We start from the raw sequence: 24636 nt of genomic DNA on the forward strand, positions 1-24636 counted from the left end.
AAAGTCACTCCAGAATGTTTTTTTTTCCCCACTGGTAAAGTCTGTGAAACCTATCAGTGCTGCAGTAATACTGTGTCAGTATCTGCAATACATAAAAACCATCATTTAGACAAGAGAAAAGCCTTGGAAGAACCTTAGCTCACAGGAAAACGGAGCGACTAACTGGAAAAGTGAGATTATATTCACTAGTGGTACAAGGAAATAATAGTCAAAGCAGAAATTGTTGGAAAACCTAGCCTAGCACAGCTAAAGATGCTAGATCTAAAGTGCTTTCTCCCGATTTGGATAAATTCTTCCAATTCCTGGCGGTAAGGGATACAGCCCATTGAATTTAAACTACGTGACTCTGATCCCTCCATAGTTAATGGGACACTGGTACCCCCAAAGAGCAATTTAACCCCTACAAGAACAGGTATTCAAGGTAGGTGAGGTTGCGCCATTCCCTGAAGAAATACCTTTCTCTACTGACTGCAGAGGAGACCTGAATGATGGCTTAGGTGGGGGCTTCACTTTCAAATACCTGAAGTTAAAAAGCAGATCTTTAGTGGTTCGGTTATTCCTTTAACCTGCAAAATCTTACCTCACCTCCCTTGTGTTTCTTTGCAGCCCAGATGATGGATCGTGGATGGTCTACCAATCCGTATAAATACCTAATTCATTTTCTAATCTTAAAAAAGCCCTGACTTTACCTTGGGGCAAATAATTCTTAAGGTTAATTACACATCATGTGCAACTCTTTCAAAATCTTATTTAAGTTAGATGTCTTTCAATTTTCCAGAGTACTTTCTCCTTCAATGATGAGAAAGGATTGTTCATATTACCTTCTATATTCCTGTGATATTTCCAGACCAATACTTTTTTAAAAAGTTGCCAAAATTAGCTAGTTATATCCTTGTTTAGATGTTTAAGGAATTTCAAAACCAATGCATCCTAAGCTCGGAAACCCCTTTCGTGCTGCCTAGCCTTTTAAAACCCCAACATGTACCTTTTTGACACAAGGCAACTGAATTGCCAGAATATACAGACAGCCCAATACAGAGGCACAGACAATCTGCAACTTAGATTATATGGTGCAAACCACTTCCATGTATGTAGATTAGCAATATCCTCGATTGCTAAAGCCTTCATTTTTTTTTGCAGCAGGAAAAGTAAGGCAAGAATTTACTGTCACACACAGATTGGTCCTAAAATGCTGCTGAACAGAGAAAGCCTGTTATCAAAAAGCAGCTATTCAGCTCTCATTTAAAAGAATAAAGTCTGGTCTTCTTACATTTTGAAGAGAGTTTACTTTTTTTTTTTAATTTAACAAAGTGCAGTTTTTGAGCCACATTTAGAATAAAACTGGGCCTTCAATAAAACCCTACGTAACTAATCAACTTGAGGTGTTATCATTTTATGCAACCCTTTATGGTTTAACTTTACCTAACTCAAATTTATCACTCTTTTGACAATTCAAAGCATTTTCCCATCTCTCTGATAGCAGGAAGAGGCTCAGTAAGCACATGGACTAGGTGCTCGGGCCCCAAAATAACACAGTTTAGCTGGTGAGCAAAAATGCCAACTTGAGTACACAGGACCTTTAGTGGCTGTTACAGGTGATGAAACCCAAATAAAAATAGATGGATGATGTGCCCCCTCGAAAGCATTTGGAAAGACCCTTGGAATTCATTTTAATATGGCACAAATAAAGCAGAGAGACAGATGTTGAGTACACAGCCTTTAGTGGCTGTTACAGGTGATGAAACCCAAATAAAAATAGATGGATGATGTGCCCCCTCGAAAGCATTTGGAAAGACCCTTGGAATTCATTTTAATATGGCACAAATAAAGCAGAGAGACAGATGTTTCCTGCAGGCAAGCACGAGAGACACACAAAATAAAGCATGCTATTGTGTCTCCCCACTGCCTGCCAATATGAGGCAGTAGGGATTGTTTGTTTTCTTTTCCCTTTTTTTTTAAATTTCAAGGATTAGAAAAGATTGATTTATCGAACTGCTGAAAATCTACAGGAAGGAGTTGGAAAGTTCAGCACTCCCCTCATAAAGCAAACGGGTTCATCGCTAATTAGTGAAGGAGCATCTTCATGGTGAGAAAAATCAATCGCAAGCAATAAAAGAGTGCTTAAAGGATTTTGCCTTTGTGTTTCATGACAAAGTTACCACCTTGATGGCATGAAGCCAAACGTCTTCCTAATCACCTTCCTTAGGCTGCTGGCGTTCATCACACAGCTTTCCAAGCCTCATCTTCTGGCTCCTGCACCGTCTTTGACAGGAGGTGGCCAGTCCCCTGAAGACCTCTGTAACCATCTCGAGGGTTAGCGGGCCTGTCACAGCTGTATTTGCAGAAGAAAACCCTGGCTTTACATGCCTTGGAGATCTGTAAAGGTTGGGGTCATACCTCCTGGCATAAGGGAAATTTTATATAGATTGAAAGCCACGTCTGACTTCCACCAGTAGCTCTGAAAATTTTATCCAGACAAATGAGGCCAAACCTTCCTTGGCCCTACGTGATGCCCAAGCCCAAGATTTGGGGCAACCTATGCCTGATTTTTTCTGTCAAAGGCAAAGCATCATCCCTTTCCCCCTCAACTCAACCGGAGAAGTCATGGCCTGCTTTCTGAGATTTGTTCTTAATTATCGCAATTGGAAAGAGCAATTCTGTTAAGCTCATCTCATTTTCTGTAAGTAATTAATTACCCTCAGAATTGCTTACCCTGTTTATTTCCTTCCTCCTAACTTTGCAAAGGCATGGCATGATTATTCAAACCACACTGATGTGTAACCACATATCTGATTGTTTCCACAGGATACGGATTCAGCAAAGCCTTTAGACACATTTGTATTACCCAAATAGCACCAGCAGGGCTTGCTGACAAAATACTTAAAATGTATGGCCTTTTAAAACAATAATCATGATTTATGGGTTCACAGAAAGACCTTAGGTATTAATATCTTCCAGGACACTCTCTCAAATCAATAACCACCGATTGATTTTTTTTTTTTTTTAATTTGGAAAGGATGACACCTGTCAGTGAGAAGATTAGTGTTTTACAATCACCATTCAACATTAACGCAGCCATCACAAAAACCCAAACAAGCAAAACCCAAAGCCAAAACAGTCAGATATTAACCAAACCCTTCTGTGAAAAACTCAAACAGCAGCAGATTGCAGCAAACAAAATTGGATGCTGCCGTCAATATCACTGGGCGAAAAAGGCACCCAGACAGAAGTGCAATCTCAGATGTTTTTTCAGCATCAGCAGGGTTTCTGCCTCTGAGGTGCTCACAAACTCTGCACTCTGGCAAAATATAAATGTGCCGTATATTTTCTTGGTAGGAAGCTTGTAAATACTTCATTTTGTGCCAACTCCAAGTAATTTTTCTGGGTTTGCTTTAGGCTGCCTGTTCAAAGTTTGCTCATGCAGAGATGCAGATGAAGGCTATATAGGAGCAGCACTGAGCTACCCAGGGGACTTGGAAGCATGGTGCTTTCTTACACAGGACTCCAGAGAGATGCTAAGCCGACTGTCGGGCTTGTGAAGGCACAGTACTCTCTCTCAAGGCCATACAAGACACAAAGATCATAGCCTGAGCTCCTGTAGAAGGAAAGTGAGGCAGGCAGTTTCTAATGCCCAGCTCAGTACTCTGTGGCTAACATCTAAACTTTGCACAGGGGGAGGTTTTCCAAGGGAGAGAAAAAGCTATTCCTCATTTTCAGAAGTACCCAGATCATTTGGTCATCCTTGCAAAACACTCCTGTCAAGTTTTCCGGTGACAGGGAATGTGCCACCTGCACATCCCAAGCACTGTTAAAACACACACTTCATTTCTCATCCGAGTTTATCCAGACCCAAACACTGGCTCGGGGGCTCTTTTTGTTCCCTAGGATCAGATTGTGCTTTCCTGGAGCGGGAATCCAGGGATGATTCCTCTCCAGAAGACATCCCTGGAGCTGCTGTGCTCTGAGCCTGCTGTCCCCAGAAGTCAGAGGAGTCCAAAAACACTGCATATAGCACAGCTGGCTGGGAAGGATAGATTTTCAATGCCCTATTCTTGAAGAGCCCACTGAGTCAGTCTTTCTATTTTGTTAGTAGGGCTGTATGAAAATCTTAACAGAAAGCTCATTCTTTACAGGCATTGCTATTTTATTTAACATTATAAGTTACAGGTAATGGCCAGTCAGGATTTTGGGTCATGTTTAACAGAGGTTCACTGTGGCTCCTGTAAGTGTTTGCATTCACTAGCTTGTGTTTCAAACCCTTTGTATTTCATCCTTTCCACCACTCACGCCAACGCTCGCACCTTCTTGAAGCTGCATGGGTGCACGTAAACTTCTCTCCCCACTTGCTGCTCCAAAGGAGTCTGCACGTTGCCACAGACCATCAGCCCTTACTTTGCCGGGAACTGAGAATGCTGAAGATAGAGGATTGGGCCTTCTGCACCCAGACACTGCACTGGGCATGCTCCCAAGAGCTGGACCCCTTCATTGTACCATGTCCTCGCTGTGCACTCCCAAGCAACCGCAAACCCAGAAGTAATGAAGGAATAAATTGCTGCTGTTCTGCAAGTCAAGTCCCCTGGTGAACCCAATGCAATATTAAATTCCAGACCCTTTGGCATCACAAACAATTTCCAAGTTGTAACGTCTTATGATTAAACAAAAAAGATCTGCAAACCAATAGATGAGTTTAAATCTCAACAGAAAAAGATGAAATAATCCTTATTGTTTCCCTACTTTCACTTGTTTCTAAAATGGCTAGAATAAAACACTAATTAGTCTTTAGTAAAAGGATACCTGCTACAAATTATCGTTCTGCATTGGTAATGTAAGCTCTTCCTATGGAAGGAGAAGAAATCTTGCGTTTTCAAGTCTAACTCATTCCTCACTGCACCAAACCCAGGATGTTTACTTTTTCTGCATTTCAATCAGCTGAGTAAATAACACTAGACTGGTAAACCTGTGTTAACCTTCCTGCTAGCACAATACTGCTGTGTTAAATCAAGGATTTAATTTAAACATTTCCGCAGATGACTTTTGGAAGTTCTATTTAACCTTTGTTTTCAATTTTCTACCTAACTCTGAGGATTTTTTTATGACTTAAGAAAACCTGCAGGACTGAAACAACAGGCTAATCTGGGGGCTGGGATTAGTCATGTCTCTTTAAATAAAATACATATGTTGAAGCAAGAAAATGAGCAGATAATCACTTACACCCATACAACATATGGGGAGAAAGGGATATGGAAACGATTTGTAAAGGAGGCATATTTTCAAAAGGGGCTTCTCAGTTTTGTGCCTGATGCTCCTCGCCCCTCGCCTTCCCCAGCCTGGGCCAGACTCCCTAAAAGAGTCCAGACTGGGCTTTGTGAGGTTTTATACAGTAATAATCAATGTTAAGTCTTTGCATTTGGCTCCTACTTTTGGCTTTTAGGTTGCACATTCTCATATTTATCTCTGTAAGCCTGTGAGCAAGAGACTCAAAGAACTCAAAGAGACTCAAGGAAAAAAAAAAAAAAGGAGTACGGTGTGAGTTTTGTTTCAAGTCAGAAACTTGGGAGAACATATACTTTTTTATTTATCCATTAAATCAGGGTCATGTGCCTTTAGCCCTGGACCATCTGAAGCTCCCACAGCAGCCAGCGAGCTGAGGGGGGCTCGTTTTGGTCAACTAGGGATTGATTTCTGAAGGCTGCAGTGTAGGACATTTTTGCATCATCCCCATTAATGGGATTTCAGCGTATGTTCTTGTGAATCCGGCCACAATACCTAAAAACATTCTCTCCTGCGTGTTCGGAATAAATACATTTTTTCCAGGGAATTTCAGGTTTTTGATATAGTGCTTATTCTATTGTTGCAGAAGATGGGATGGGAGCAGGTTTCCACAAGAGGGAAGAAAGCTGCAACAAAACTACAGTGATTAATGCCAGGATTAAACTATCTCAAGGCCCCTAATTAATAGTGTCTCTTTAGCAATAAAAGGAGCTCCCAGCTAAGATTCTGGGTCTCCCTGTCTGAAAGAAAGAAAATTAAATTTCCAGGATTACTTTCGGGTCATCCGGACTTACAGCCCAACACGCTCCTCTTTGAAGAGGTCCCCACAAGTTGTGCTTTCTAAAGAGCATCCAGGTGGCCTATGGCACAAGCCAAGCTATACCCTGGCTAAAACAATAATGCAATAAAATGGGACAAAAAGAGAAGTGAGCTGACAAAGCCCTTCTTCTCCTGCCTTCTTTCTAGTGGGTCTGCAACTGTGCTTGGCAGCTATGGCCGATGCATCGCTCTTCCAAAGTAAATAAAATAAAATCTTGTTGCCACATACTGCAGCGCAGAAGAATGTCAGGAAGTCTGGTCTGGCCAGGGGAAACGTTAACAAACCCAACTGCAGCCAGGCAGCGCCGGGGGGAGAGGGGACGGGTGCCTGTGGTAACTTCAAAGGAAAGGTTATGTCTGTAAGGAAGAGAAAGGATGGCTTCTGGTCTCTACTAGGAGAAAGGAGGTTTCACCCTCTCCCCTCCGGCCATTTGGAGATGCCCTCTGTAAATTCAGGTGCAGCAGCTGCTCAGCCCCATTGATGAATCCTTTCAATCTGCTTATATGACTTGCCTTTTATTAACTAAATAATTGCCCTCCCCACCCAATTTTCTACCAGTTTTCCATGTCAGTAACTAATGTGCCCTACATAGTGCACAATAACAGGATACAGCAAAGACAGGACCTCAGATTTCAGTAGATATGGTTAAGAGCACATCTGGATTACCATCAGTGTAGCCCCTCTTTTTTTCCCCTTACTAATGCCACGATGACTCGAATGGGCAGCATTTAAATGGCTGCAGAACAAGCACTGTACTGCCACACAACACAAAGGCATTTGGGGAGGGGGTTCATCTGAAACCCTCCATTTTGCACAGAGAATGGGGGTTAAGCATCCGGAAACACGTGGATGGTTTGTTGTGCTGCAGCATCTGGCATGGGTTGGATGAAAACCTGGTGTGCGAGGACCACAAGCAGCCACAGTACATGCCTGACCACCTGGAAAGGAGTTGATGGATGGAAAGCTGAAGAACTGTGCTGGACTATTCACATATAGATGTATTTTCCTTTGTTACATAAGGCTTCCTACAGGAATGTGAATATAAAAAAGATTCAGCGTACTCCTGTCTGCAACAGTCTGAGACATTTCGCACATCTAACATCTACCCGGCACAATGGAAAAGTGCGAAGGAGAGAATTCGAGCTGCTTGACTCCAGAAATCACTCCACACGGCAGCAACCTCCGGTAAAACAGCCTCACAGCTGCTCTAAAGTATTCCAGCTGGTAATACGTCCTCGTGAGGAGCCATCTGCTAGCGAGAGTGCATCAATACCACACTGATATGCCTATAATCTCCACCTCGCAGGCTAGAGATGCAAGCAGCACAGCAGGCTTTTGCTATCCAAAAAGCTTGCGTAGTCCCTGGCTTCAAAGATCTGTCTTCCCTGCAAGCTCGTAAGGGCTGGGGGAATCAATCCTCCGAAACAACGCCTTCCCAGGTACATTTGTTGACAGTGAATCAGCTGGTGCTCATGAGCAATTTCGTGCATCCTTTGCATCCCACTTACACTCTCAGATGGTCCAGGAGTGAGATACAAGTGATGTGGGCAGAGCTACCAAAGACTAAATGATGCTCCTCGCTGCCCATCTCTGCTCACCTATGTTTGCCAACAAGCCGCAAAGAGATGAAAGAGCAATGGCCACAGTAGACCTTGAGCGCCCAGAAACAGCTATTGGAAAAGGCTGGGAAGGAAAATCCTCTCCCACCCCGCGTTTGGGGAGGCATGGGCAGAAGCTACATGCACCACCCAAAAGGCAGCCATTTTGGCATACTTATCTGCATCGCTTCATACTAAAGTGATCTTGAAAAGGCAGAAGAGATCCCCACCCTGGGTGAACCCTTAAAATTTGTGTTTAAACATACTGAAGAAAGAACTCGAACTGAGCTTTTTCTAAAGATCCTCGGTAAAAGCATGCTACTCTTGGTGATGGTACCTGTTGTGAAACAGAAGCTAGTCTGCCCTCCTGGCATCAGTGGCAGGCACAGAAACTCTTGCAGCTCCTAACAACCTATCCCACATACATGAGCTCACATCTTTTCCTGGCTACACGCCTCAAAAGCAGGACTAGAGCATGAACCTCGCTGTCTCAGTGGGCGCAATCCACTGAATCGGCTCAGTACCAACCTGCCATACAGGGAGGATGCTCTCGGCACAGGGGGAAGGACCCACATATGTGGCTACCCTACTTCCCTCTTGAAAGTGCTGGCCTAAGCCAGAAAAGTTAACATGGGTAAAAAATAAAACAGCTCTGTACTCATCAAATCTCTTGCTGGGTAACCCCTGGGTAACCAGTGCTCGACCGCGGGAATGTCAGATTCTCCCATGCTGGCACAATAATACAGGGACTGTTCCTGAAGGTTAGGGAAGTTTATTTTTACAACTTTGCACAGTGCCTACAAATCTTTCAGCCACACAGCATCTGGTTCAGGCACTGCCCTTTGAATGGCTTTTCTGTTGGTGCAGTAATTAAAGGTATCCCAGGTGACACCTGATCCCTTATCAAGTTCACTATTTTAAGTGGAGTTATTTGGCTCTCTATTTTCTATACTTCATAATGTATTTCTAACCTTTAAAGTGACATAGGCAAGCGCCAGATTGCAGGGGCGCTTATTAACAGCCTATTAAAATATTTTATGGTTTTTATTTTTATGTTGCCATAGGGAATCAAGTATTTTGCTGTTGTTGAACAGGCTCAGGATTTATGTTGCGAGAGCTTCACCACAGCCTAACACAGAGCAGTGCTAGGAAATGAACTGGGAGAACAAACTCCCATTCAGCTCCCCGTGTGCCGTAAAGCTGTCACACGCAGATGGCAGCAAGGGGCCCTCCAGTGCAGGCCCTCGGTTTGGTTTGGTTTTTCAAATATAAACCGGTAAGACAAGATGCAAGGCTCTGTGACCACTTTGAGAGCCAGCAAAGGCAGCACGCATCTTGAGAAACAGATCTGGGTATCTTTTCACCAACCGTATAGACCCATAGAGGTAAGCTCAGAAAGGATCTTCCTGGTCACCTGTGAAATAATGTGGTCTGTGGCTTTTTATTCCAGAGCTGCTGTACTACATCCATATTTTGCAACTGAGTTAGAGCCAATGACTTTGGAAGAAGACCACGATCTTACCTAGAAGATGACTATGATTTTACCTAGAAGACGGCTATGATCTTTCCTAAAAGTTTTCCAGAGATTGCAAGCTGCTCACATCCCTAGGAAAGCTCCCTCAAAGGTGAATTCCCTTCTCTGTTAAAAATCTGCACCTTCTCCTAACTCAAGCATATCCAATATTGAGACACACATGCCTTGGATTTAGAGACTTAACTTTGTCCTGTTTTATGTATTCAGAAATTACAATCAAGTCCTTTCTGAAATTCTTGTTTTGATAAACTTCCTAGGGTGAGCTTGAGGTCTTCCCAAGTTTATATTATGTTTCTCTTATTTTTCCATGCATAAAAAATCATTTGTAATGAAGCAACATGTTTGGAAGGGTATCAGCATCATACTTAAAAGTATTTTAACTGCTTGTGTTTTCAAAATGTTTTAATGAAGTCAAATCAGGAATAGACACTCATCTGCCAAAGAACCTATAAAATATTTTACAATAACATTATAATTGATGTAACTGGTTGTATAAATTCCTGGCATTTTAAACAAAGATACTAGAGATTAGCACAAGCAAGATTATTCAGTAGGCAATTATTATTTCTGCTTTAATTATAAGGGCTTTATTTTTTTTCCCCAGTTTTTAATTTAAATGTCATACTGCAAGGCTTTCTAGACAGATTTTGTGTGGGTAACCTTAGAAAGACTGTTCTCAGCGAGCAATCCCATAGCACTAATGCATGATGAGTAGTCATATTAATAAGTGTTATTAAATGTACCATTCCTTTAACACCTCATCTAAGACCGAATGAAAGACTATCACGCTGGGATCAGTCCTGGACATTCAGGAGGGACCGCTCTTCCAATTGCATCTTATAGCTGAGCGGTGGCAGGAGAAACAGAGGCACACCGCAGAGTAGCCTGCCTGCAACCTGGGCAGGGACAGACACGGCAAACGAGCACCCTGTGGGTCCCCGAGCTCACTGGGGTCTCCCGCATTTGTACAGGCTCTGGTCCCCTTTCCTCCCAACCCTCAAAGAAGAAGCCGCGCCTAAGAAACTAAAACTTCACCCAAAGGACCATGCCAGGTCATGGCACACCGGCGGCATTGCAAGCCTTGCCTGCTGGGGAAGTTTTAAGGGGGGACTGACCTAGTTTAAATTAAAGCCGCATCTGCAAGAGCAGCTCAGCGGTAAGAATAAAACCTTGCTGAGAACTGCCTTGCAACTGTGCAATTCAGTCATCTCCTAACGAGCTCCCCTCATGCCTCTTCTCCTGCTCCCACCACGGAAGAGAGGGGAAAACCAACTTCCAGCCGTGTCGCACAACGCTTTCTTTTCCTGGGTGGGCAGTAGAGCCTTGACTCCCAACAATTTCCTCCTCCTGAGGTTCATTAGATAGTTTTGTTAATTAGGAGGCTTCCCATCTTATCATGTGCTGCACCTGAAATCCCACCTGTATTTTTGAAGCGAGTAATTAAAGCCAGAGGTACTTGAATAAACAGGCACTAATGGAGACTAATATTCTATCAATATAATGAAGCAGCTTGCTAGACAGTAAGATGCCCAGGCTCAGACGTTAACCAAGTCCAAGGGCAAAACATGCCTTGGCTGGCAAGCACATCCTCTGATGTGGGCACTCCCAGGTAAACCCCCAGTAACCTTGCTGAAACTAATCAGATTCTGGGGAGAATTTGGGTCATTAAATCTGTCAGTGGCCAAAACAAACAGAAAAGAAGTAAGGCTGCTGCCCTCAGAGCACAAAGAAATAGTAATGATCAACAATTTCAACACCTTCCGTGTAGAGACTGCAATAATTAGCCAGTAATTATTGGGCATGATTTCCTTTTACATAAAGGGACTAGGACGTTACCTGCTTCAAGGACAGCAAATGCAACTTTGCTTCCTTCACGCAAAATTGAACGGAAAATGCCACCATTGGCAGCCAAATCCCAATAAAGACAGTGCTTCATCATCAGCCACTTGTTGGTACCTATTAGAAACCACTCTGCAGTGCCATAACCCAGTATTGCCCCTGGTTATCACTGCTGCCAGCAGAGTTGGTTCCACTGTACGCCCCTCAGAGAGGAACAGGGCCATAAACAGCAAAAGACAGAAACAGGCAGAGAGAAAGAAAAACACCCAACCACTTACTTGATATTGTCAAGACATCCAGATTCGGGTTTCAGTATGGCAGTATGATGAAACATTTTATAGAGAGCGATCCCAAGGAAGATGACATTAAGCTGCAATGGGGGGCAAGGAAAAAAAAAAGGGTTACATGACACAGCACAACATGATGGGGAGAAAGTCAGCTTCTTCTCTCTAACAGATGAGTTGCTATAGGATATTAGCTCTCGCTACAGTTTTATAGAGACTGAATCACAGAAAATTGCCAAGCATTTTATAAGGTAAGCTGGCCTGTAGACTGTAGGACTAGTGATGCCACAGCGTTGTCAAAGATGTGGCGCTGCATATGTTACTGATACAGGGCTGGTTCCAACATCAACAGTAGTGCTTCAAATGATGTTACAGAAAATTAAAAATAATTGCTGTAATAGCTCTTCTGTGTCTGAGTACAGTCGTGAAAAGTCATTCCAAGCATCTTGCTTAGCTGGCCCCACTGTAATGAAGCAAAAAAGCACCTTTTTCTGTGAATATATCTTTTAAATAAGGTGTAACGGGGGAGATGGGCAGGGAAATCACGACTGCTGAAGATGCTTAGCACAACGCAAAGTTGAAAAATGAAAAGGAAGAAGAGTTTGATTTGTTCTGTAAAAGATGTGATGGTGTTTCAATGCCTCAGTGTTAACAAGGCTGCCAATTCCTGGAAAGGAGTTCCCCCAAAAGCCCAGGCCAGGATGTGAGACATAATCAAAAAGGGAAGATATCTTTTTATGAATGAATTGCTTAAGGGGGAAAAAACCCAACAGTTGTAGCTGGTGACGCGACCCCCTCCCTGATGTGGAAGGCTGCTGAAACGGCCCCCAGTTGCAGGAGAAATAAGAGAAGCAGGGACAATGTCTGCATTGAAGTGAGAACGCCTGGTTTGCTGTGTTAGCCAAACTGTAGTCTATTCAAAACAAAGGATGGTTTATTTAAGCCATATTGTAGCGATTAAAGTATAAGAAAACTCCAGCTGCCTCTAAAGTTAGGTTCTTTTGGTACCTTGTTGCTGGTATGCTGGCAATGTGCTAACTGTGAAGTCACACGAGCTTCAACTTCTGCCAGGGAGGAAAAACCCCCATCAAACCTCTCTTCCAGTTTGGACTTTATCTCATTCTGCCCCCCCCCCCCCCCCCCCCCCCAATTTCCCTTTTTTGCATGATTAATGCAAAGCTTCACTCTGGAATTCGAAAGGTGGGGGTGGGCAGTGAGTGCATCAAAACATGCAGAAGTTTGGCACTTCTAAATGTCTAATGGTAGAAACCAAACTCTGCAAGCACCTGCTCCAAAGCTCCCCGGCCTGTTTTGATCAAGTATTTTGCAATGCCAAGAGCCTCTCATAATGAGGGTCTAATTGCTTGTGCCAGGTGGGGTCAAAGAAGAACATGCCTTTCTCAAATTAATCTGTGTAAATTAAAGATAAAGAGTAAAGGGACAGCAAAAGTTTTATTTCTTGACCTGAGAGATGGAGCAGTTAATTAGGAGTTCTTACCATAATTATCAAGGTCGCTGGTCCTATAAAGCTCCAAATGAAGTAGGTGTCAAGTCGGAGCCAACATCTGTAATGAAACACAGGGGAGAGAAGGCATTCAAGGACTGCACCCAGGACATACATCAAGAGTGAGCGAGTGACAGAGAAGAATGTGAGCTGCAAAACACGCCGGTGGGAGACAGGAAATATTACATTGCTTGTTCATTTAAATGCTGAATTATGTGCCCAATTTCTGACAGTGCTATTGATGGAGTAAGATAATTGCCTCTGGAGGAAGCAGGGAGAAAATGGCACAAGGCCTACTTGCTAAGGCTTTCTGCATCTGTCTGAAAAAAACCTTAAAACTGTGGGGTTTTTTAAGGAAGGGGGCTGATGAGCATCCATGGAGCTTCTTCTTTGCTTTAAGCTCCTCTTCCCTCTCCAGCTCTGATGCAACATAAGCTGTCTGTCAACTCTCAAGTGAGATAACATTTCTCCAGCAAGCAGATCAGAGCAAATTTGGTGCAACCAGGAACCACGATTTGGATAACAGAGGCTGAGGTTTAATTAGGTTCAGCAACTTCCCCTTTAGAGCATTTTATTTCCCTGAACCTCCGGAGTGTTTTGTTTCCACTAATGTTTCGAGGGTTGCATATGGTCTGCGCTATCACATGAAGTTGATTCATGGCCTAAAACTAAATTATTAATCGCTTAATTTCAACCGCATTTAATACTCCCCACATTTTTTAAGGCCCCTGGGAAATTACATTTCCATTCCTAGTTCATTCCAGGCGACAGGAAGATAAAATGGAAGTGACTGGTTACAAGACAGATGAATATAAATTCAAAGAAAGTTTTACACGATGTTTAAAATAATAATATCTTGTCGTGTTTGCAACGCTGCAAATCACAGCTCCGTTTATACACAGAGGACTAAGAAAGCATAAAACCACTCTTATACTAAACATCCGATGGAATTTCATAATTAGGCAAGCGACAGAAGCGTATATATGAATTTATCATGGTGGAAGAGATAGCAGTTCTCACAAATGACAGCTCTAGCGCACGTGCTTAATGTTTTTTCCCTTCCAATGGACTTCGCAACAGGCAGAAAGGTCTGTGCCAGCAGCCCCACAGAAGAGATCAGCAGGAGCTGCCTGCCGAGAGAATAAAACATGCCCTGAACCTCTACGACTGGGAGAAGCCAAGATATGAATAAATTCAAAGATGTAGATAAAGCTTCTCACTTCCCTCCCTGACCATATAAATTTCAGGTCTTGTCAGTGTTAAAGATGTATTGATATATATATATGGTTGCACCACTATTTGTCACAAATTAAAATACTGTCACTTCCATGACCATCACTCCTGAACTGCCTCTGCAGCTGTTCATCCAAAATCTTCATGTGACAGCATCAAAATCTTAATGCGAGAGGCAAACAGAGGCTTTCAGAGCAATTGCAGGGAAATCTTGTTTCCTCTGCGGCTGCTGAAGTTCAAGGTGATTTAGATGCAGCTGGTAATGGAACAACATGAGTGACTAGAAACTATTTGAGTCTGATTTCCTATAGGAAAGGGTTTATGCGATCATGACATCTGTGTATCACCCGTAATAACATCTGAAATGTCGCCCAATTGCAACTAGATTTGACAGAGGAATAGAAGTTTCAAGGATAATGAAGTCCCTGTAAAAAGTCCTCCCCCCATCCCTGAAAAAAAGACATCCGCATAGCAGCAGCTCACACATTACACGGCATTTCAGACTTTAAACCTACCCCATCCCACAGGAAAAAAGTGTAAGTAGTGCTTATGCCTCAGCTTGCCACATATAAATCAGGGAATACGCAGCCCCACAACTTTTTTCTACTGATAATAAGAGTGCTGGTATGTGGGAGAGCACTCAGAGGGTTGTTTGTTTTTTTTTTTAAATTAAAACATTTTGAACTTTTTTGCCAGTTTAATATCCAAAACATACCCCAGCCCCTGCTGCGCAGGAGTCAGGAGCACAGTGTGGTTTAATTGCCAAGCAACTTGGTTTTCCTTCAGCACAAAGAGCGAATCAGCTCTTGGAAAGCCCAGGGAAGAGGAAAGACATAAACCCTCTCTTTACTCCTTAAAGCATGATGGCCAGCCACATGGTCACATCTGATGCAGCTGTTTTTGAATGCATATAGATTGAGACACGGGGAAAATTGGTGAGAGCTGAAATACAGCACGAGGGAAAAGCCGTGTCGGGCTGAGCAAAGAAGCACGAAGCAACTGGTTTCCTTTCCAGCCAGCCAAATGGATGAAATTTTCCATCCCATTCCGCTAAAAAATCTGTCTTTTCAGTTGTGGAGCCCAATTCAGTGACAAGAGATGAATGTTGTGGATGGGAAACAGCTGAGGAGCCAGGTCCTGCCCTTGGGGTAAGCAGGGGACAGGCATGGAGCAAAAAGGTCCCCTTCCAATGAGAAATGGCTTCATCTAAGCAAGAGTACAGCTTGCGAAAACCAGAGAAGGCTTTCTTTCACCTCTCTGCATGCTTTAAAGAACGTGATGTCATTTTTTTATTTGTTTGAATAGAAAAATCACCTTTCTATGAAACCGTGTATGACACTCAGTCTTGGGCGACTAAACGGAAAGCTGCAGGACTGCCTCTAATCCACAGAGGGACTTTAAAAAGCCTTTTTTTTTGTGGTCATCAGGAAGAGATGCAACTTTGAACCCATTTAAGTCATACCTCATTAAAAATGCAAATTAAGACCAAAACATCAAAACACAGGCATCCCGCCAATTGCGTTGAGAGGCTGTAAATTGCTAATCAGACAAGTACCACACTGAGCTTTTCTTCCCGTAAAAGACAAAAACCCACACGCACAATGAGCTGCATAAATGAGCTCCTCAAAACAAGGAAGCAATCAGGCAACTCACTTCTTAAAGTTGCTAATCTTGGGCTGCTGAGTTACTTCTGACCCCCCATGCGCAGCTGCACCGTGAACATGGACTTGCCGCATTACAAGTTTAGACTCTGCTGCCATTAAGCAAACAAGCTGCTTCAGGGCTCAGTACAAGGCAGAGTGGATTATCTGAAAGTCTGCAGATGCAGGGAATGCTGCTCAAAACCCCATTGCTTCTTTCAAGAGTCACACCAGCATATTCGGTGCTCGTAACAAGCTCCGTGGCACTGCTTTCCTTTACTTTTTAATTTCCTCCTTTTCCACAATGACAAGGCGCTATATTCACCTAAAGCTTTTCCCAAGTAATAAAGACTACAAAGAGTTTACTCTATTTTCTGCATGAAGAGAAATCAAATACTAAACTATCCCTGGTGTGCATTAAATATAACCAGTAAACAATCATTAGCTGCCATTGGACCATAAAATTTGAAGAGCCCTAAACATATCATGTTGTTCATGGGAGCTCAGCGGTTTGTTTCACGTGGCTATACAGCCTCCTTGTCTGGGTGCGGTAATGGGATATGTATGCACAAGACATGCCTTTCAAGGGTGCAATATAGGTTCTGTTTAATGCAGTCCAGCGTCCACATTGCTCATGCTTCCTCCTCCAAATACCCAGCACGAACACTGAAAATAAAACAAGTTCAGTGGAGCCACCCAAGACAGACCGTATTGTTAGAAGCTATTTTCCGAGCAACATTAACATGCATAAAATGTCGGCGGCTGGCTGATGGACTTGGAGGCTGTGTACATACACTGGGCTTTCATTTTGCTTTCTGACAGCTGGACTGCTTACCATGTATATATCCTGCTTTATAGCATACCAAAAGGGGGGAGAAGCAATAGAGAGATTCCTGTCACAATGAATTTGATCACCAGTGGATTAATATACCTACAAGTACGTTTTCTAAAGTATATTGAACCATTCAAAGCATAGCCGTTTTCCTCTGAGGTTTGTAAGAGGCATTGATAAGAAACCCAGGACAGTATGGGAATACGAAATAGCTTCTTGCTGTTGATTTTGGACGGCCTGCTACTTGAGTGAGTCCTCTTAAAGGGAGGCTGCTAAAGTCTTAATCCAGCTTTTACTGAATTTTAGACACAAGTTATTTCCAAACACTAACAACAACTGCAAACACTATTTTCCCTCTGCATTTTGCAGCATTGCCCACCACAATGCTTGACATCAGATCCATCCAGGAGATGGATGGATTTGGTTAACACACAGGACAAGGCAAATGATGTACCTTTTTAAAACTGCAATCCCAGTATCTTCTTTTTTGCAGCAAAACTTGAGATGTGGCCATTTAAGACTCAGCAGCTGAAGACCTGGCCCATAAGAAATGGTCACTTGGAAGTTCACGTGAGCATCGCCAGAATCGCTTCGGCAATGTTGCGGGACCACACTGTCTGCAGTGGGGCTTCCTGCTTCTCACCTTTACTTTAGAAATTACAATCAGAACAAGGTGAGATGCAACATTTCTGATTTATTTGAGGGAAAGGGCCAAAAGCGTGTCAGCTTGCTCACATGAATAGTCCCTGCTGGGCTGAATGGGATGATCTTTTAATAGAATCACTACGCTGCTGCTTGGTTATAAAAGCAAATTAATCTCCTAATATGAGTGGTTTGAACTGCCCTTAAACAAAAAAAATAGTAAAAGGAAAAGGATCAGTTCCAATCCTTGGAATAATTAAGTGTAAGAGAGTATCTTTACTGGGCAGCTACTCCAAAACACCAATATGAATACTAGGACATGGGATGCTTCAGAAAATCACAAGCACCAAGTGATGAACAAAGAAACAGAGAGAGGAACAATGTTCCTCATACTGTTCCTGGCTATGTAATCGGGGCATGTATTAGAGGAGGGTTGGATTTAGAAAGGAAAATGAAATCAAGAAAACCTACATTGGGTGTCTAAGCAAATCATTCTGAGATGTATGAACGGTGGCACCAAATGCCAGGCAAAAAACAAATAACACTAACAGCTCCATAAGTCCTGCTTAAACAAATGCAATAAATAATGGAGGGAGGCAAGTAATATATTCCAGAGGATGTTTTACAAAACCTGGCAAAACCAAGCAACTTCTTGCAATCAAATTATGTATGCCTGGCATATAGTTCACTACAAATTCTAATCAGTTCTATCCTTCTAATAACATTATACAGAAAAATACATCATCATCCATCAACCAGATGGAGCATGATAGTTATACAAAACATATTGTATGTTTTTTATTTTCCACTATAAGAATGTGACAAAATTGTGCACTCTGGAATTAGAGATTATAAATAAATATTTTAGGCTCTGCAAATCTCTGTAAATATTTATTTGCAAAATATTATATATACATGTTTAATCATTAAAAATGCTACTTTATGCTGTGGGGAGGGAGAGAGATTTTACTGGCACAGACATAGGACTGCTGCCTCCTCAACACAAAGATAACAAAGTTTTGTTGTTCGCCTCCAGCGAATTTCAGCCAAACTTTCTGTCTGTACCTCCCATGCCATGGAAACATTTGGGCACCCAAGGCCTGTTGGGAAAAGGTAGAGTATCCCATGGAATATGTTTATTTTGCTGTGCTTCAGAAAGGTCCATATATTCATTTAACAGGAGCAGAAACATTTCAGCAATGCAAAGCTGCCATGGTGCTTTATGGGAGCTGTGGTTAGGTGCCATATGTTCCCAGTCTCTACAGCCAGCCTGCTACGTGCCACTATCTCCCACAATCTACAGTGGTTCTCTGGTTGTCCCTACAGAGCATCATGAGGGACTTTGCAAAGATGAGGGCGGATGCAAATCAACTGCTGTCTCACATCCAAAGCAGTACCCTGGTCTTGGGGATGTCCTTTTACTACGAGGGAATGAAGTAAGACATTCTCAACACCCAACAGTTATAGAGCACTGTAAGAGAACGCAGTTGGTGCTAGCTTTTATCGCAAACTAGCCGCAATGCTGGGTTTTCTTGGTAGGGAGCCCAAAACATTGAGAGAGAAGTCAAAAGGATCGCTCTGGTGCTACAAGCCCTGCGACAATAACGCTGCAGAAGTCACAGAAGTCACAGTTCTGCCTTCACAGAACATGGAAGGCAGCCACTAAAACACCAGGCTGTGAACTGGGCCGGTGGGGATACAGCTCCAGCAATGGCAGATGTGCAGGAGCATCTCAGCTGGCTTTCCAGGGAGATGGACTCACGGCCTTTCGGCTGTAAAAATGTTTGAGGCTCAATGTGCCCCATGTAGGCCACTGTGAAGAGATTGGTCCTCTGTAGAAACACCCCAGTAAAAATAAACTTGTCTAAAGGGACAAGGCAGAATGTTTCAATACCTGATTCAATGAGGGCTTATATATTGCTCAAGAGGGGATGTGAACAGAAGAGTTGGATGGGGCAGAAAGCAGGTGGCAGCTGATGGAAACAGTCTTCTCCAGAAACTGCAATCAGCTGTTGTGTCACTTTTTCTTTGCCCCCTAGGACTGTCAAAATTGGTTAAACTACTTTGGATAAATTGGTAGAGATCCTTGAAAACTTACTCCCTCCTACCTTTATCTGCGTGGGCCATTTCCTTTCCATGAAGTATGACATTTATACAAATTCAGATTGCTATTCTCCTACCCATGGGAGGAACATGACACAAAAATCCGGCTGGGATCCAAGCCTACCTGCTGGCACGGTAATGGATCATGAGCAGCTCAACCGCTCTACAGATTTGTTTCCGCAAGGAATCAGGTTCATATACACCAATAAGATTTCAGGCAAAAATTTTGCAGTTGAATTTAACAGAATACCAACTGCTGCCATGGCCTGACCTGACCCATGCTAAAAAAGAGCTTTAAAAACACCACCGGCTCATTGCTATGTATGCCTTCAGACTGAGCCCTTAACTCAGTTAAAATGACAGGGGAAAGGCAGCCTGACATGGGAAAGCAAAAAAAAAGTCAATAAAAACACATTGTTAGTGCTATTGTAACAAATCTGGCAAAGAAAATCAAAGGTTCGATTTTCCTTTTGTTTTCCATTAGTTGGTGTTGCATGATCATCTAAATTGTGCTTTGATACCAGCTTCAGCAATGTTAAAAACATTTAAGAATATTCATAATGATAAACGATATAGCTGTTCCGATTTGCAAAGAGTCTAATGCACTCCACAGTCACCACCTATTTTGCTTGCAGGCTCTGTTAATTTGATAGAACATTTAAAAAAGAAGAAGAAAGCAGTGTTTCATAATCCAAATAAGAAATACTCTTTGGTTAAAGAAGGACGACCTTGCTGATACAGTACCAAACTGAGACTCGGGACAGCCACCTCTGTTGATGTTATGTAATGATATGATAAAATTTTCCCCGACTGACTTCCCCAAGAAAATACCTTTGCAAATTGTTTCATAGTGGGGAATTTATCCTGTATCATCATGGACTGTGTCGGAGACATAGAGATAAGGCAAGGCACGCCTCCTGGCTGAGCTTTGCCTGCACAAGCCTCCTTTGCCTGCCAGGTCTCTGAGCTCTTCACTTCACTTTGTCGTCCCCACTTCCATCCCTCCCGACCAGGTCCAAGCAGTGCTAAGCCCCACTCACACTTTGTCCGTGCCGTAGCTCCGGTAGTCCACCGCTGCTGATACGGCCACAATCAGTGCAGGCATGCCGTAGCCAACCAAATAGAAGTACTTCCTCCGGGAGTGTTCACTCTCAAAAACCTCCACCAGCATGATGTAGAGCTGCACACCCTCCAGGAACATCCAGGTGAAAGCCGCCAGGAAGAAGAAGTGCAGGAGGGCAGCAAAGACAGCACAGGCAATCTGCGTGCGGATTGAAAAGAGCAAGGGAAGGTGTTTGTACCATGCTGAATTAATGCAACAGTCAGGATTACTCTTACTTAGAGTTTTAATAAGAATGAGGGAGTTCTTATCTTCCCTCCTCCAAAGGAAGAACTTTTTTTCACTTGTAAAATGTGCGTGAACTATTTTAAAATAGACACATCTCTGCATATATAAATTATATTCAAAGATACAAAGGTAGGTATGCACACAATCTGGCAAATAAACATATAAAGGTGTACATAGTGTATGCTTATTAAACATACACAACACATTATTTACAAACAATGCACATACAGCCTCTGAAATCACAGCAGGCATCAGCAGTTAACAACCAGGGGCCCAACCCTGTGAGGACTCATGCATGGAATTAAGGCAGTGCTGAAATGTATCTCACTGCATGGTCAAACATCCTATACACACTGAGACGAGAGCCTGTGGCGGGACCAGAAAGTGCTTTGCCTCTTACCGGCTGGTCAGTCCGGTTGATGCCGATGAGGAAGAGGAGTTCTGCCACGAAGAGGCTGATGCACAAGTTCTTGTGAATCGTGTTGCGGTCGCTCTGTAGCCCACGGAAGAAGCAGAAGGTGAAGATGCAGATCAGGAGGCAGACCAGTGAGAGCAGGATGCCAACCCACGTGATAAAGTCCAGGAGGAGGTCATGGACTGCGTCGCTGTGCTGGAGATAAAACAAAAAAAAAAATCATCAGTCACATGCTGCATGACTTCTAATCCACCCCAGACACAGAGTGAGGTTGTCTGAGACCCTTCCCTAAATATTTGTATCCATTCACCAAGCTGTGGCACAAGAGACCAGTAGCAAAAAGACTAAATGGACCTACACTTGAATCCTGCATCAAGAAAGCTGCAACCTAAAACACAGACTCCAAAGCGTCTGGCAAGCTGCAGGTGCCCTGAACAGACTCAAACCCCAAATATCTTAGAAACAATGATGCTGTTGTTGAAAATACTGAAATGTCATAGCTAGTCTTGCATGCAGCTCCATCTTTCGCAAACATGGCAAAGGGGCGGACGCACAGTATAAAGAACCATCGAACACTGATTTTATTGTAAAAATGTTTCATGCTAACAGCATCGTGGAGATTACAACCTCAAGTCCATTACAACCATTTACCAACAGTGAAAAAAGACTTTCTTTAAATGTTCACAGAGATGTATGAGCTTGGAGGCTTTGGACAGAAAGAGATCGCTTAAATGTCTTGGTTTTTTTTTTTCACTGGGGAAGGAGAAAGAAAGTTTGTTTTTTCTTTTTCAAACCTTGGAACTATATTTTAAAACTCCTGAGAAGTCAGACTGATCCCTGGAATGCTACCCAGAAAAAAAGACGGACCTTTTAACACGAATTTGCTTTTAAATTGTAACAGAACAGTGATTTTAAGACAGCCTGGAAAGTGAGTGATTCCCTGTGATGAACTTGTTAGCATGGTCTTACCCCAAAGCCATGCAAACATGGCCATTGCAGTGGCAAAGTTAGGCAACCCAGCAACAAAGTTTTGCAAGGGGCAGCATAGGTGTGCCTTGGCTCTGCTGATAAAACACCACTGGATTGCTCCTGGGCTTACACTGCACGTCCCTTCCAGAAAGAGGAGGGGGGTGCTGGGACCCTGACACTGAGTGTATCCCACCACCTTATTCCTTATTCAGGCTGTAAAACTTGCCCGTAACTCCCCAAGTGTCCACCAGATGCAGTGAAATTAGAGATATCATTCCTTAGTAAAATGTAAATAAGAAATGAGAAATACACGGTGAGTCATGAGGCGGCTGCTCGGGGCTAAGTGGTTAGAGTCAATGAGCTGAGGGAAAGATTGGCTGGAAATCTCTGGGGGCTTTCCAAAAAGTCCAGAGAGGCTTGAAACCCAGCTTTGTGGTCCACCAGGCTGTGTTATAAGTGGTATTCACATTCCCCTCTACTTCTGGCATTTTGATGACTTAGGCATTATGTAGGCTGGCAAATACAATAGTGTCACACTTCAAAAAGCCAGGACAAACTGGAAACATTTTCCTCCCTGTGGGATAAAAGCTTATGACAGATGGAGGGAAAAGGTGATTAATTTAATCATTTTCTTTGCCTGCTTGCCAATGATAAAGCCACATCAAATGTCAGGCCTTTCCTGATATACACTCTGCTATGTCAGCACCTGTGAGAAACAACTCAAACCTTTCAGCTCTTTGGCTTTATCAGCATGAGTGATAGGCATCAAATGGTAATGAAAGATGGGGAGCGACTTTCCCCTCCATCTCTTCCATGCTGGAAGTTTTCTCTCCAGGGAGAATTGGAGGTGGAGAGATGAGGGCTCCTATCCTCAAATGCTCTTGCAGCTCTTCCTGAGTATTTCCAATACCTAAGGAACTAGGGGTTGCAAGTCCAACAGAGAGGCAAGAAATCATTGTGTGCTTACTGTAGATCATGACAGAAACACTTATTCCAGCCAGCTCCTCCAGCAGCACCCAGAAAACTGAGAAGATGAAGCACACGTCATTCTCCTGCTGGCCGTGCATTGCTTTATCTCAGTGTCATTCCAGCTCATCCATCCCTCTTAACTCAGTGCGAAAAAATTTTAATGCAAACCTTGCACCTTGCAAATCATTCCTTCTTTCGTCCAAGGCTGCTGGGGAATGGCAGGAGAACATCTCCCTGAACAACCCTGCCAGCTCACCTGATTAAATCACCCTGCCAGGCTGAAGTGGCCATGAGCTCTTGGGCCGGGCGAGTGGGGCAAGGCAGCTAATGCGGGCACATGCAAGGAGAAAGAAACCAGGCAGACTTTGGCCAGATACATCCATCCCATCCAGATGCGGCCAACAGCACAGATTCATCCATCCCAAGACAAAGTTAGCCTGGCACCAGGAAAGCTATCTGAGGGCTTCTTCCCCTACATGAGATGAATTTCACAGGTCTCAGCTCGTGTACTTCTATCACAAAACCGTAACTCTGCTGACTTCAAGACACAATGCAGAAATTAGGGGTGTTTTTGCTCCTGGAGAGGGATCCTGCCATCTAGGTTCATGGTCTTCCTCAGGGAAGGGCCCCTTGCCCATGAAGCTCAGCGTGCTTAGCAAGAAACGCATTGCTGTATTATTATTACCACTCTTACTACTCTTCTTTTTAGTATTAATCATAATGATAATACTGATTTTATGTACATAACGCCCATCCCTGGAGTGCTGGGAAACAACCATAAAAACAAATTCTCCATAATTACAACCTCCCTCCGCAAACTCAACAAACTCACGAAAGAGCAAACAAAAAGGAATAATAACAATAAACCGGGAACAAGAGAAATTTAAAAACACCTCAAGGGAAAAAAATATGAATTTGTAGCTTTTCTAGTAAAGTCGAAGAGAAGAAGTGAGCTGGATTTCAAAGGCTGGGTGTGCTCTGTCCTGTTTGGGATGCCCAATTTCAGGTGCCATGACAAAGCCAATGGGTCAGGGAGGAGTTGGTAAGCACTGGCATCCTTCCCATGGCACTGCCAACTGCCCCCAGGCCAGGCACATCCAGAGCTTTTACACCAGCAAGTCCAACAAAAGGGAATTTGCCTTTTGCTGGAGACTGAAACTTGCAAAATACTGCACTGCCACAGGCCACAAAGCAGAATAATATGGGAAAAGGAGGAATCGTGGTAATCACTCCTCAGTGCCATGAGATTATCCTTGCCATCACCTGATTGCTATGTGACAAATAAGGGAGCAATGTACCTGGTTTATACAGCTGGTATATGGCGTTCCAGGGTTAAGTATGATAAATAGCACACCAAGATTTTGTGTCTGGGTCGCAGTCTCTGAGCCTGGTCCCTCAACTGCAGAGACATGCAAGAGGAGCAAATCTCTTTACCCTGCCCAGCACTGTTCATGGACTCACTGACTGAGGATAAAATAACTTTGATGTACGTGCTAATGATATCCTTCCAGCACCCCGCAAGCCCTAGGGTCCCTAAGGAATGCAAAATACATCTGAAACCACCAGTGTATTGATAACAGTCAGCTCTTGCTTCTTGATAATCTCCCCAAAGACCCAGGCAACTGGAAGAGCCCA

General features: G+C 43.2%; 1 protein-coding gene across 1 annotated transcript in view; it reads right to left on the reverse strand.

Annotated features, from left to right (window-relative positions):
• The window catches only part of ADGRL3 (adhesion G protein-coupled receptor L3), a 333004-nt gene that overhangs the window by 36463 nt on the left and 271905 nt on the right, over window positions 1–24636 (reverse strand). Inside the window, exons 15-18 of the mRNA XM_019470560.1 lie at window positions 21049–21258; window positions 20341–20561; window positions 12845–12911; window positions 11341–11432 (exon numbers count right to left, since the gene is read on the reverse strand). Of these exons, the coding sequence (XP_019326105.1) occupies window positions 11341–11432; window positions 12845–12911; window positions 20341–20561; window positions 21049–21258 (590 nt within the window). The remainder of the gene's footprint in view (window positions 1–11340; window positions 11433–12844; window positions 12912–20340; window positions 20562–21048; window positions 21259–24636) is intronic.

The sequence above is a fragment of the Aptenodytes forsteri genome, unplaced genomic scaffold, assembly GCF_000699145.1.
Source record: "Aptenodytes forsteri isolate BGI_AS27 unplaced genomic scaffold, ASM69914v1 Scaffold93, whole genome shotgun sequence".
In the NCBI taxonomy this organism is placed as follows: domain Eukaryota; kingdom Metazoa; phylum Chordata; class Aves; order Sphenisciformes; family Spheniscidae; genus Aptenodytes; species Aptenodytes forsteri.